Source organism: Ostrea edulis, chromosome 2 (assembly GCF_947568905.1).
Source record: "Ostrea edulis chromosome 2, xbOstEdul1.1, whole genome shotgun sequence".
Lineage (NCBI taxonomy): Eukaryota > Metazoa > Mollusca > Bivalvia > Ostreida > Ostreidae > Ostrea > Ostrea edulis.
The window spans coordinates 20,572,310-20,585,573 of NC_079165.1; the positions used below are offsets into that span (position 1 = coordinate 20,572,310).

General features: G+C 36.1%; 2 protein-coding genes across 9 annotated transcripts in view; one reads left to right on the forward strand and one right to left on the reverse strand.

The window, feature by feature from the left end:
• The window catches only part of LOC125678220 (CDK5 regulatory subunit-associated protein 2-like), an 85,007-nt gene extending 83,832 nt beyond the window's left edge, over positions 1-1,175 (reverse strand). For all 7 annotated transcript variants that reach the window (XM_056156321.1, XM_056156317.1, XM_056156319.1 and 4 more), the window contains exon 1: positions 1,024-1,175. In XM_056156321.1, coding sequence (XP_056012296.1) covers positions 1,024-1,076 — 53 coding nt within the window. In that variant the 5' untranslated portion in view covers positions 1,077-1,175. The remainder of the gene's footprint in view (positions 1-1,023) is intronic.
• The window catches only part of LOC125678222 (zinc finger protein 234-like), a 21,726-nt gene continuing 9,619 nt past the window's right edge, over positions 1,158-13,264 (forward strand). Inside the window, exons 1-4 of one of the 2 annotated variants that reach the window (XM_048916494.2) lie at positions 1,198-1,268; positions 4,612-4,706; positions 7,247-7,397; positions 8,217-8,288. In XM_048916494.2, coding sequence (XP_048772451.2) covers positions 4,626-4,706; positions 7,247-7,397; positions 8,217-8,288 — 304 coding nt within the window. In that variant the 5' untranslated portion in view covers positions 1,198-1,268; positions 4,612-4,625. Of the gene's footprint in view, positions 1,269-4,611; positions 4,707-7,246; positions 7,398-8,216; positions 8,289-13,264 lie in introns of both variants that reach the window. The other variant, XM_048916493.2, reaches the window with a different exon arrangement.

Genomic DNA, 13,264 nt, shown 5'->3' on the forward strand with positions numbered 1-13,264 from the left:
CTCTCACCAGAGGGCGCGCTACGTTGTGGAGCATAGCGTAACGCTCTCTGGTAAGAGATTGCAATGGGTGCTTGAAAGTAGTACGCAATAAGTGAACACCAATCCCGATTGAGTTTGACACAGCTAGTTTACATAGCAATCGAAGTTCATTTTCCATGCATTATACATGTACTTCCGACTCTTAACTACCGATAAACTTTTCACAAAATTGTTTGGAGACTTCTTTACATAAAAAAGCACTTGTCCAATCGGACAAGTGCCCATCAATATTCACTTGTCCGAAATGTTTTTCCACTGGTACCGGACAAGCGGACAAACGTAAATGTTTACCCCTGAACAGGTTGGGAACACTTCCCCTATAGCGAGATATTCTCACTAAAACGTGATTATCCCTCTTTAGCGAGAAATAAACATTTACAACAAACAGGTGTTTTTGCGTCTTCATTGAAAATAATGTCAAATCCCGTGCAACGCTGAATAAGTGCGACACGCACTCAACATGATGCGAATAGTTTCTATGAAATTGACAACATAGTCATGAAATTGCATGTCCAAGTTGCTGCGTAAAAGGGAAGCAGTCTGAAATCCAATACACATCGTGAGTGTTTTTGTTTTGATTAATATATTTGCAGAAGTTTCACACATTTTAACATTTTTTCTTCTTTTCACGTGAAACACGAAGAGATGTATTCCACGGGTGTTTTTCTCGGTTGTACGGGATAAATTTATTCTCGCTAGAGAGGGATAATCGCGTTTTAGCGAGAATATCTCGCTATAGGGGAAGTGTTCCCAACCTGCTGAACAGGTATAGGAGAGTGTTTCCACTTTTCATACGGTACCATAAAATGCGTAACGCTATCATGGATACAGATATGTGTGTTCTAAGAAATTCTAAGGCGTGTCAGCTTGTAGGCTACGTCTACTGTCAACACCCTACGGCTAGAGGCTACACTACAGATCAGGTACACACTACATCACTTTTCAAATTTGCGATATACATATGACAATAACACCTTTAATTACCTGTCATCAACACTTAAGGGTAGAGTTGCATTGTACTGTTTAGATTGATTCATTTTCTTTGATTCCCTTTGGTCAAAACAGAATCATTCTCCATTCTCTTCTTTCCAGCTTTTCAAGTTTCCGCCATCTTTGCGATGGTTAAATGCGCATGCGGATGTTTTGAATCTTCTCATCGGAACTCCTTCAGTTTGACTTTTGTGAAATGTAAACTCTTAGAATATCCGAATGTTGTATTCCAGCTGCAGGTAAAAGTTATCCATTATTTCCCCATACATTTTGGTTTACATGTATGCTCTGGAGTGTGTAAGCGTTTCGGTTTGACATGTCGTTTCTAGTTGCAACCAATACATCTGTAAAATGATTTTGATGTTTCACATGAATGCAAACTCGCTCGCTAATGTTTAATTCGAATTTCCTCAAGTCATTTTTCCCCACTGCTAGACTTACTACTCACAGGCACCTGAATTGTGGACAGCTTATATAGATCTTATGTAGACCCCCCCCCCCCCCCCCCCCCCTCCCCTTCTAAAAAGAAATCATTTTTATACAGAACCAATAATTTATCCAAAATATGTTATTTCCCCCACCGATCACCCTCGTAAGTCGTCTGAATAGTCAGTTTCAACCTTCTGTAAGCTTTAGAGATGACCACTTGTGAGATACTAATATATGATAAGGTGTGCAACAAATCATGTAAACAAACGGGACTACCTGCTTCAAGACCGATTCATGGGGTATAAACCAACTTTATCAAAGGAATTTCTGCAAATATCTTGTCAGGCTAATTAATGTTGTTCTATTTATGTCTTTCATCTAAATCCCATGCCATCTGTTTTATTTGTTGTATTCTGCCATTTATTTCATCATACTCAAGCTTTTGCGTCCATTGACAGCCTTTAAGGAGGTTGTGACATTACTTTGCATCTCGCGTTATCTGATTGGCTCTTCAATCTTCCGACCACCTCAGTCTTTTTCTTAGCAATGAACGAAAATACATGAAAGACCTGTTTAAAATTTGTCAAAGGCACATGGTTTTAAAAACAAAAATGACTAATAGAAATATCAACTCAAGATTATTTCATTGTAAACAGCTAGTTTTGATACATGTAACTTAAGGTGGGTCCTTAGTCCTGAATTTTTGGGGTTTAGGTAGCATTTTTTTGTTTGGAATCAATAGATTAACATTCAGAGTAATGAAAAAAGGCAAATTAGATAAGGATTTCCACATTAATTTTCATTACAGTCACTACTAAAGTCATGTACCCCTATGTAGATTTTTATGAAATTCATTGGAAACAGTTATCTGTTGTTATTTTAAAATGAAAAAAGAAATAATAATTTAAATTGCATTTATTTATCAGGAAACATGTCAATAACTAAAACACATGTCATTTTCAATATGTTCATCAAGTTTTAGTATAATAAGTGCAAAATTATTGAATTAGCCTTATTCTCCAAAATGTTAAATAAACAAACTAATATGGACACAACTTCCTTATAGCATGGTTTACATATCATTTTTTCTGTTTATATTAGTAGATGTACATCTGTTATAGTTATTTATGAAAAAAAATTCATACCTTTCCTTAATAATTTCAAATCTATAGCTTCCAGAGTATGTATACCCCAATAAAAAACCTAAGTCTGGCACCATACAGCTGAGCTATTCAAAACCACTGATGGATTAAAATTTTATGTAATTACATGAAAAGACACAGATAATAATTCCTTATCACCTTGGTAAAATGTTTGTGAAAAATAAAGGAAATCTATTGCATAATGGACTTGATAAATAATTTAATGAAAACAGAGTTATTGTCCTTGGATTCAATATTTTGAAACACATTATTGACTATTCAAATATAACTAATATTTTATGGCTAACAAGATTTTTTACAATAACTATTGAAAAAGACTCCAACAAAATTTATGTTCCAGTCATTAAATTATTGAATTTGGAAAATCTTATGACGTCACAGGAGTGTGGAACTACGTTAATGTAGAATTCATTATTTGGAGATGATAATCAATATGCTAGTTTCGAGATAAGAGCTCTCCTATGTAAAAGATACATTTAGTAGAACTTTGAGGGCCTAAGTGGGACAGAGTGAACCTACAGTCAGTGAGGAAGACAATAAAATGTATTAAAAGTGGCTTCTTTTTAAATATGTAAACGTTGGAAATACAAAATACTATCGAAAGAAATGTTTTACTAAAGAAGAAACATAAAAACAATGTCATATTTGAAAGTAATATCCTGGATATGATACCTACGACCAATGAAATTACGTGATATAATAAGAATTCCAAGTATTTAATTACTCCCTGAATACTTATCACTTACTTAGTTTGTGTATTAGTTGAATTCGGGTGATGAAACAGCGTATGAGAAACTTACTGAGTACATTCACTTACGCTGTGATGAACATTCGTCCCACTCCCGCATGTAAACAAGTTGTTTCGCACTTTACTATGTATGAGAGTTCTTCAAAGGGAAATAACTCGAACGTATCTCGAAACTGGCATATTGAAATGAATAAAGCTGAAATGTTTATCCGAAGTATATATTTTAGAAAGATGACGCAAACTTGTGCAAGCCAATCAGAAAACGTACTAGAGTGTTCACTTGAGATATTCTAAAAAATAATGTTCAAATCAGGCATATTATGAATCATCTTTGACTTACTTGACTTATTCCTGTTGACTCCCGGTGGAGCATAGGGCTGCAACAACACCACGCCAATGGACTCTGTTCTGGGCTGCTCTCTTCAGCTGAGTCCACGCCATTCCGGCTTCCTTCACTTTGCTCTCGACGGATCTTCTCCACGACTGTTTGGGCTGTCCTACTTTCCTTTTTCCTTGTGGGTTCCACTCTTAAGCTTGTCTTGTGACGTTGTCAGTTGGTTTGTGGACCGTATGGCCTATCCAGCCCCATTTTCTTTTCTTGATGTCCTGGCCAATCGGATTCTGGCTGGTTCTTTTCCATAGGTCTACGTTTGAGATCTTCTCCGGCCACCTGATGTTGAGGATGTGGCGCAAGCACTTGTTGATGAATGTCTGTATCTTGTTGGTGATGGTGTTGGTTACCCGCCATGTCTCGGATCCGTAGAGGAGGACTGCTTTGACATTGGTGTTAAGGATGTGGACCTTGCTGCACTGGGATAGGGCTCTGGAGTTCCAGATGGGTCATAGGGTGTTGAACGCTACCCTTGCTTTGTTGATCCTGTTTGTAGCTGTTTGATGGGGGGGAGGGATTTGAATATGTTGCCTATCATATTGTTACACTATTAAAGAAAACCCAATACACAAATTTTGGCAAGTTTAATAGAACATTGTACAATTTTGGACTTGCTGATATCCTAGAGATAAGGGACAAGGGCTTTTGTTATAGCTGTCATATGATGGACAGTAGTATAACAAACGGGTACATGCTTCAATATCCATCTTAAAACAAGGAGATCAACAAAGTGTTTTTGACGACATGTCATATTCACTATACACCAGAACAAAATAAATATTCATAACTAAACAGATTGTATTTTTTGATTTTTGGAAATATACTACAACTGTATTCTGACATTTTTGCAGTACAACATTGATTCATGCATCATAAGAGAATGGCTCTACAACAACAAGTGATCCAGAACAAGATGGATGAAGCTTGTTCTTCTATTCTTCATCTGGTAATATTTACATATTGATATTACTTTTGAAATTAGGGCATGTTGGTTGTTTTTTTGGGGTTTTTTTTTTTGCTGCTTTGTTGAACCCAAGATCAGACAGCAATCAATGACAAATGTAATGAGTGAGTATTTTATAAGAATTGTAATTAACGTGTTATAGCCGTCGCTTCACTCAGGACTAGTAACGTTACTATGTTAATGTAAACATGACAGAAAACAGTAGGTTTAGATCAGTCATTACATTGCAGGGCTAGGGGAAGGACATACCTGTCCATTGGTAAATGGATGATATTTATGCCTTGGTACACTGGTACATCTTCAGGAGAAGATGACCCCTATTGATTTTGAGGTCACGGGGTCAAGGGTCAAAATGGTCATAGTCCGCTCAATATCTTGAGAACCCTTTGCTTGACAGACATCAAACTTAGTACACTGGTATATCTTCAAAAGAAGATTACTCCTATCGATTTTGAGGTCACATGGTCAAAGGTCAAGGGTCAAACTAGACATGGGAATATGCTGTCTGCTCAGTATCTTGAGAACCCTTTGCTTGACAGACATCAAACTTAGTACACTGGTGTATATTCAGGAGAAGATGACTCCTATTGATTTTGAGGTCACATGTCAAAGGTCAAGGGTCAAACTGGATAACCCTTTTGCTTGACAGACATCAAACTTAGTACACTGGTACATCTTCAGGAGAAGATGACCCATATTGATTTTGAGGTCAAAAGTCAATAGTTGAACTGGACATAGTAATATATTGTCTCCTATATTTTAAGAATTATTTGCTTGATTGACACCAAACTTGGTACACTGGTACAGCATAAGGAGTAGATGACCCTATTGATTTTTAGGTCACATGGTCAATTCACTCTTGACATAGGAAGATATTGTGTGCTCAATATTTTGAATTGATGATACTACTATCAATTAAATGATGTGTGTGTATAACCCTTTTCAATTTTGCACCATTGGGGGGGGGGGGGGGGGGCATATGTGTTTTACAAACATCTCTTGTTTAATATTAACTTAGAAAATAAGTTGTTTATATTTCAATTGAATCACGGAGACTGCTTGATTTATCTTTTATTATCCAACATGGATATTTGGGATGAAAGGAAGTATATTTTCCTAATTTACAGAAACTGTTGTTCTTATGAGAAGGATTTGATGAAATTCCTGTTACAAACAAGACCCCTCTAGAATTTAATTGTCATTGTAGTATATAGGAGAGGAGGAGAAAATATATGGCTGGACCGGGAATCGAACATACATTACGAATCGAACTTGCATTACTAGTCAGATGCTCTAACCACTGAGCTATCCACGGTCCGTATAGCCCTAAACTACGACATTACTCCCTCCTTAATTTGTCTTAGTCCTTGAAGACACACACAGCCCAGATTCTTTTTGCCCCTGGCAGGAGTTTGACCTGTAAATCCAGGGGTGGTCTAAGGCACCAAATGTAGTATATAAGAGAGAGGAGAAAATCTGTGGCTGGACCGGGAATTAAACCTGGGACTCCTGCATTACTAGTCAGGTGCTCTAACCACTGAACTACCCAGGACTCCTGCATTACCAGTCAGGTGCTCAAACCACTGAACTACCCAGGACTCCTGCATTACCAGTCAGGTGCTCAAACCACTGAACTACCCAGGACTCCTGCATTACCAGTCAGGTGCTCAAACCACTGAACTACCCAGGACTCCTGCATTACCAGTCAGGTGCTCAAACCACTGAACTACCCAGGACTCCTGCATTACTAGTCAGGTGCTCAAACCACTGAACTACCCAGGACTCCTGCATTACTAGTCAGGTGCTCAAACCACTGAGCTACCCAGGCCGATATCCATTGTCTGTATAGCCCTAACTATTACAGTTATTATAAAAACATGCAATGAACACATTTCGGGTATAGAAATGGTCTCTCTGCACACCTATTTGATATTTGCATTTAATTTCGAATTCACTGACATCTACGTCAACTGAAGCAAAGAACATCAGCATAACAGACTGTTACTATAATCAAATGGAGTGATATTTCTATATAAGTGTTTTCAAATTAAACCAATATTTCAATGCAAGGAAAAAGAGAAAGGGAGGGAATTATTTTTTATTTCAAACTAAGCAATATTTCAAAATAAGTGACATTTCAAAATAAATGATATTTCAAATCTACTAATTTCAGTATATGTGGAGGTAGTTGTGCATATGTACCTTTGCTGCATTAATGTAGCCCTCTCCATGTTTTTTTCTTTTGACATTTTTCTCCCTCCCACACCCACCCCCACCCACCCCACCCCACCCCAAAAAAAGATTGGAGAGGGCTACATTAATGCAGCTTGTTGTACATCTATACATTTTGGTATGATTCATCAGTACATGTTGCCAGTAATTGATTACATGTATAATTTGGTGACACTCAGTATATTTATTTTCAGTGCTCTCTGCTTGTATAATTTGGTGACACTCAGTATATTTATTTTCAGTGCTCTCTGCTTGTATAATTTGGTGACACTCAATATATTTATTTTCAGTGCTCTTGGCTTGAAAAGGCTGGTCACACTGCCATAGTCATGTCCTTGGACTGGAAAAACCAAAAGATTTATCATTGTGGCAGTGGTATTGGCAGGAACTTTCTCTTGAAGAACAAGAATACAGTGTCAAATTTTGTCACGTATTGCTCAGGTAAATGCATGCTGGATACAATATGATGGTGCAACGAATGCAGTGCAATGAATGTGACTGATTATATCAATATGAAATATACGTGTATGTTTATCTGTGTCAGCATTCATTGCACCCTTCTATCATCCTTATAGAATGATTCGTTAGAAAATAGAACAGAATTGTGTACAAACATATGAGAAACGGTAAAATGGAAAGGATAGATTACTGATAATGCATTATGTCATCATTACTCCTCAGGTGGTAAGGCATCAAAATATGGCACCCATGCTGTAGAGATTCCTCTTCAATTTCTCTGCAATGTTTATGATACTAGTGGCCACATATAAAGCATTATATTTTGTCCCTAAAATCTGCCTGGATTATTCCAAAATCATAAGCTCCACATTTGTTGAAAATCTTTATTCGACAAGAAAGCCATCAACCACTATTAAAAAAATAAAAATTTCACCTTTCATTGGAAGAAGAAGCAGTTCTGCAATTCTTGTACAAATGCCTTTCAGGTGCATTTCTCCTACAAAAATTCAATTATTTCACAGATAAGCTATATTTCGCAGTGGAACATTATCTAATGAGTAGATAGGGAATAAGTTTCACTTTCGTGATGACTTAGTTTCAGTTAGTTGACTAAACCTCTTTAATTCTCATGCTTTATTTCTCTGTATTCATTCTATTGTGTGACTTCCACATTATTTACTGAATGAAGTATGAAATTTTCTTTTTATGATTATACAAAAACTGTGGATATAAGATTGTTCAAATAGGATATTACACAAAGACTGAACTAGGGCTGAACATTTTTTTTTTTCATATTTGTAGATGTGTTTTCTGGGAAAGCTGAAGTATCTGATGAATATGAAACAGATGATAACATGGTAACCATGGATATAGGTACGTCAAATTTTACAAAGTGCATTGATATTTGAGGCATATATAGTTTTTGGTAAGTCCGTCTGTCTGTTTGTACGCAAAAACTTTAAACTTGGCCATAACTTTAAAAAGATGGTGATAAGGCTTTCATATTCCACATGTGTATTCGATTTAACCAGACCTTTCATTTTGTAACAAAATATTTGACCTTTACCTTGGGCTTGACCTTCAATTTGAAAAACTTTAACCATGATTTGGTTTCATATTTCACATGTGTATTCCTTTTGACAAGACCTTTCTTTAGGTAAAAAAAAAATGTTGACTTCTTGACCTTGACTTTAGAGTTTGACCTAGTTTTGAAAAACTGTAACCTTTGCCATACCTTTTGAATGGTTAGTACTTTCATATTTTACATATATATTCCTTTTGACAAGACCTTTCTTTTTGTAATAAAATATTTGGACCTCATCACCTTGGACTTAAAGTTTGGCCATATTGGGCCATCCATCTTCACAAGTCAAAGGTTATTGATTCGTTACCTCGCACTAACCCTTGACATCAGTGACTATCATCTTCACAAGTCAAGGGTTATTGATTCGTTACCTCACACTAACCCTTGACATCAGTGACTATCATCTTCACAAGTCAAGGGTTATTGATTCGTTACCTCGCACTAACCCTTGACATCAGTGACTATCATCTTCACAAGTCAAGGGTTATTGATTCGTTACCTCGCACTAACCCTTGACATCAGTGACTATCATCTTCACAAGTCAAGGGTTATTGATTCGTTACCTCGCACTAACCCTTGACATCAGTGACTATCAAAAAGTTGGGCTCGTTCTGATTGTTTCCTCAAAAGTGTGGGAACCAATGAGAATACGGTTCTATTTATAACAACGCGAAGCGAGAGATTCAAACAAAAAAAATACCTACAGTTATGGCTATTTCATTCATTTAAGCAATATTGTCTTATAAAGCAAAAAGGTTTCCAAACTTGATCTACTATCAATAAACGTAATTAGTGGTGTAAATTGATATTACAATTAATATGCGTGATTATCAATACAGCAGTATGAGATCACGTCATTTGTATCCATGTACACCATAACACGATGCAGTGATTTCATTGGATGTTTTATTTATAGTGGATTGCGTAATGGTCTGATGAGCCCAACTTTTATATAGCAACAGATGTCAAGGGTTAGTGCGAGGTAACGAATCAATAACGCTTGACTTGTGAAGATGGAGGGCATCATTTAATCAAGATATTAAATGTGTATCATATTTCGTACACAATATTTTACAATTTCTGTATACGTCTTTAATTCCACGTATTTAAATTTTCTCTGTTGGTTCAATTCAAAGTGGTTTTAATTTCATGATACAGTGAATTTTTAATTATCAAATATTTTCAAGTTAAAAATTATTCTTTAAAAACAAATAAACATATTCAGAAACTAACTTGTGATTAACCTAGAGATTCTTTATGATTTTCAATGTTAATCATAACTATATTACTGTAAAAACAAAAAGATATTTCAGAATGGATTTCTTGAATCTGAATATTATTATGATAGAGTTACTCCCCATTGATGAATCTGTGTGATAGCAGGGTTTAGATGGGATAATCGGGAATTCAAGCCCCTAAAGTTAAATCAGCATTAGAAAAGGGCCGTTGGTGTTGAAAGTGTAGAAAATTTACCTTCGCTTATTCAACATTAAACAGATTCCCGCTATGTGATTGGCTGAATGTGATCAAGATTCTTGTTAATTTATCCACCATTCATTACACCACATTTCATGTTGCAAAATATTTAAAAGAATATAGCTGTCCAAGTTTATTGTCTACCATTGCTGGTGCATTATGCTGTTTAGAATACCGAATTATTTACTGACTCACCAATCTGAGGGTAAAAACTACTATTTGTTTGTTACATTTATATTGGTAGCTTAGTTCAGCAGAGGAGTCTAGTTTACTAATTATCCAATATTCATTTTACTGCTTTGGAATAGAAAAACACCGGATTTTGAAGTGCACAGCACATATTTCATATATTTGATATATGAATGCTACATTGATATGTCTGCAATTTTCACGATGACTTAATGTTTGCGAAGTTATTTGATTACGAATATAGTGAAATTAAAACCCCCATAATGCATTCCACTTGTACAGTACGTGTATTGACATTTTTTAGGTCAATGCTATAACAATATTTACTGAGCCTAGGAGCGTGAAGTGAATATTGCACTTAGAGGCTAGCTAAAGCATCACATTGACAGAGAATATGTTTTATCATATCATTAAATAATTCATAACATGGAAACTGGCTACTACTACAGCTAGAGCCTACAAAATGTAACCTGGTCGGCCATTTTTGTATACATCTAGACTGCAAGACCTAGTATGAACATGATTAAAGATGCAAGTTTTTGTTTATTATATGACTAAATGATTTAAAACTTCCCAAACAATACCTGATTGGTCATCTTTAGACCAGGCTTGATATTGATATACCTGATTGGACATCTTTAGACCAAGCTCAATATTGATATATTTTATTGGACATATTTAGACCAGGCTCGATTTTGATATCAATCAACAATTGTTACTCCACTTTGTCTTTATTTTTAGCTCACCTGATCGCCTGTTGTCGGTTGTCTGTCCGTCTCTCTGTCTGTAAACTTTTTGCATTTTCGACTTCTTCTCCAGAATCACTGTGCCAATTTCAACCAAACTTGGCACAAAGTATCCTTAGGTGAAGGGCTTTCAAGTTTGTTCAAATGAAGGGCCATGTCCCTTTCAAAGGGGAGATAATCACAAAAATAGGGTGGGGTCATTTAAAAATCTTCTTCTCAAGAACCACTGGGCCAGAAGAGCTGAAATTTACATGAAAGCTTTCTGACATAGTGCAGATTCAAATTTGTTCAAATCATGGCCCCAGGGATAGGATGGGGCCACAATATGGGGATCAAAGTTTTACATACTAATATATAGGGAAAATCTTTTAAAATCTTCTTCTTAAAAATTACTGGGCAAGGAAAGTGGAAATTTACATGAAAGCTTCCTGACATAGTGCAGATTCAAATTTGTTAAAATCTTGACCCCCAGGAGTAAGATGAGGCGACAATAGGGGATCAAAGTTTTACATACAAATATATAAGAAAATTCTTGAAAAATCTTCTTCTCATAACCACTGAACCAGAAAAGCTGAGATTTACATGAAAGCTTCCAGACATAGTGTAGATTCATTTTTGTTAAATCATGACTCCTGGGGTTAGGATGGGGCCACAACAGGGGATCAAAGTTTTACATAACTAATAAAAAAAAAATCTTTCAAAAATTTTCTCCTGAAGAACCATTGGGCTAAAGAAGTTTACATTTGCACAAAAGCTTCCTGACATAGAGCAGATTGAAGTTTGTAAAAATCATGGTCCCCAGGGGTAAGACGGAGCCACAGTAGGGGATCAAAATTTTACATACAAATATATAGGGAAAATCATTAAAAGTCTTCTTCTGAAAAATCCTTGGCCAGAAAAGTTTACATTTACATGAAAGTTTCATGACATAGTGCAGATTCAATTTTTTATACGCCCGTCTTTAGACGGGATGTATTATGGTACAGCGATGTCTGTACGTGCGTCCGTCCGTTCGGGGTTTTCTCTTTATAATTTCATTTCCCTTTCACATATCATGCTGAAACTTGCTGTGTAGCTTCTTTGTGGGTCACTCTGGATCATACTGCAATTTTGATCCATTTCAACCTTTTTTCCAGGAGTTTTGCCCCTTTATTTAGAAATAATTATTATATGGAGGGTACATAATTTGTCCGCCCTACTCCTCCCACAGTTTTCAAGTGAGAGCCTTCTTATTTTGTGGAGTGTTTGTATGGGTATTGAAGATGTGCATGTGGGATGGATTTTGATTTTCTACAATTTTTGAGAAAATTACAGGTTGTTGAACTTAGTCTATTTAGAAATTAATAATCTATGAAGGGTACATAATTTGTCTGCCCACCTCCCCCCACAGTTTTCAAGTGAGGACCTTCTTATTTTGTGGAGTGTTTGTATAGGTACTGAAGATGTGCATCTGGTGAAGGATTTTGATTTTCTTCCATTTTTGAAAAAATTGCAGGTTGTTGAACTTGGTTCATTTTGAGGAAATCTCAATTTTTAAGCTAAGACCCTTTGTTCATATGAAAGTTTGTCACAGCCTCATGATGGTTGATACTACCTGAAGCAAAGTTATACAAATTATAGCACAAGAAAAACACCCTATGTAAGCATTTCACAGGCATATTATGTACCGTTTGCGGTACTCTTGTTAAAAATCATGGCCCCTGGGAGTAGGTTGGGGCCACAATAGGGATCAAAGTTTTACATGCGAATATAAAGGGAAAATCTTTAGATATGTGCCAAGGTGACTCAGGTGAGCGATGTTTCCTATGGGCCTCTTGTTTAGTTATAGTGCAAAATAGTGGAAAGTGCGTTGAGATATGTATTTAATTGAGTGACCATTATATATAGTAATCAATCATCAAGTCAGAAATTCCGAATCCAATTTATTTTTAGCCTAATGTTGTTATTAGCTCACCAGGAAAACTGTCAAGAGAGCTATTGTCATGACCCCGTTGTCGGTGTCACACATCAAGGGGGATAGGGTTCAATATTTCACACATACTGTAGATGCCTCATGAAGAGACCTTTGTTTTGATGCCAAGACTTTTGACCTAGTGACCTTTACTGTGACTTTGACCTACTTTTTAAAAACTCTAACCTGAGCTATATCTTTAAACCAAGAGGGATAGGGTTTTAATATTTCACATTTTGATTTCTCATTAAGTGACCTTTGTTGTGGTACCAAGACTTTTGACCTAGTGACCTTGGATTTTGATGTACTTTTTAAAAACTTTATCCTTGGCTATATCTTTTGAACTAAGGGGGTAATATTTTGATATTTCACATATAGATGTCTCATAAAGAGACCTTTGTAT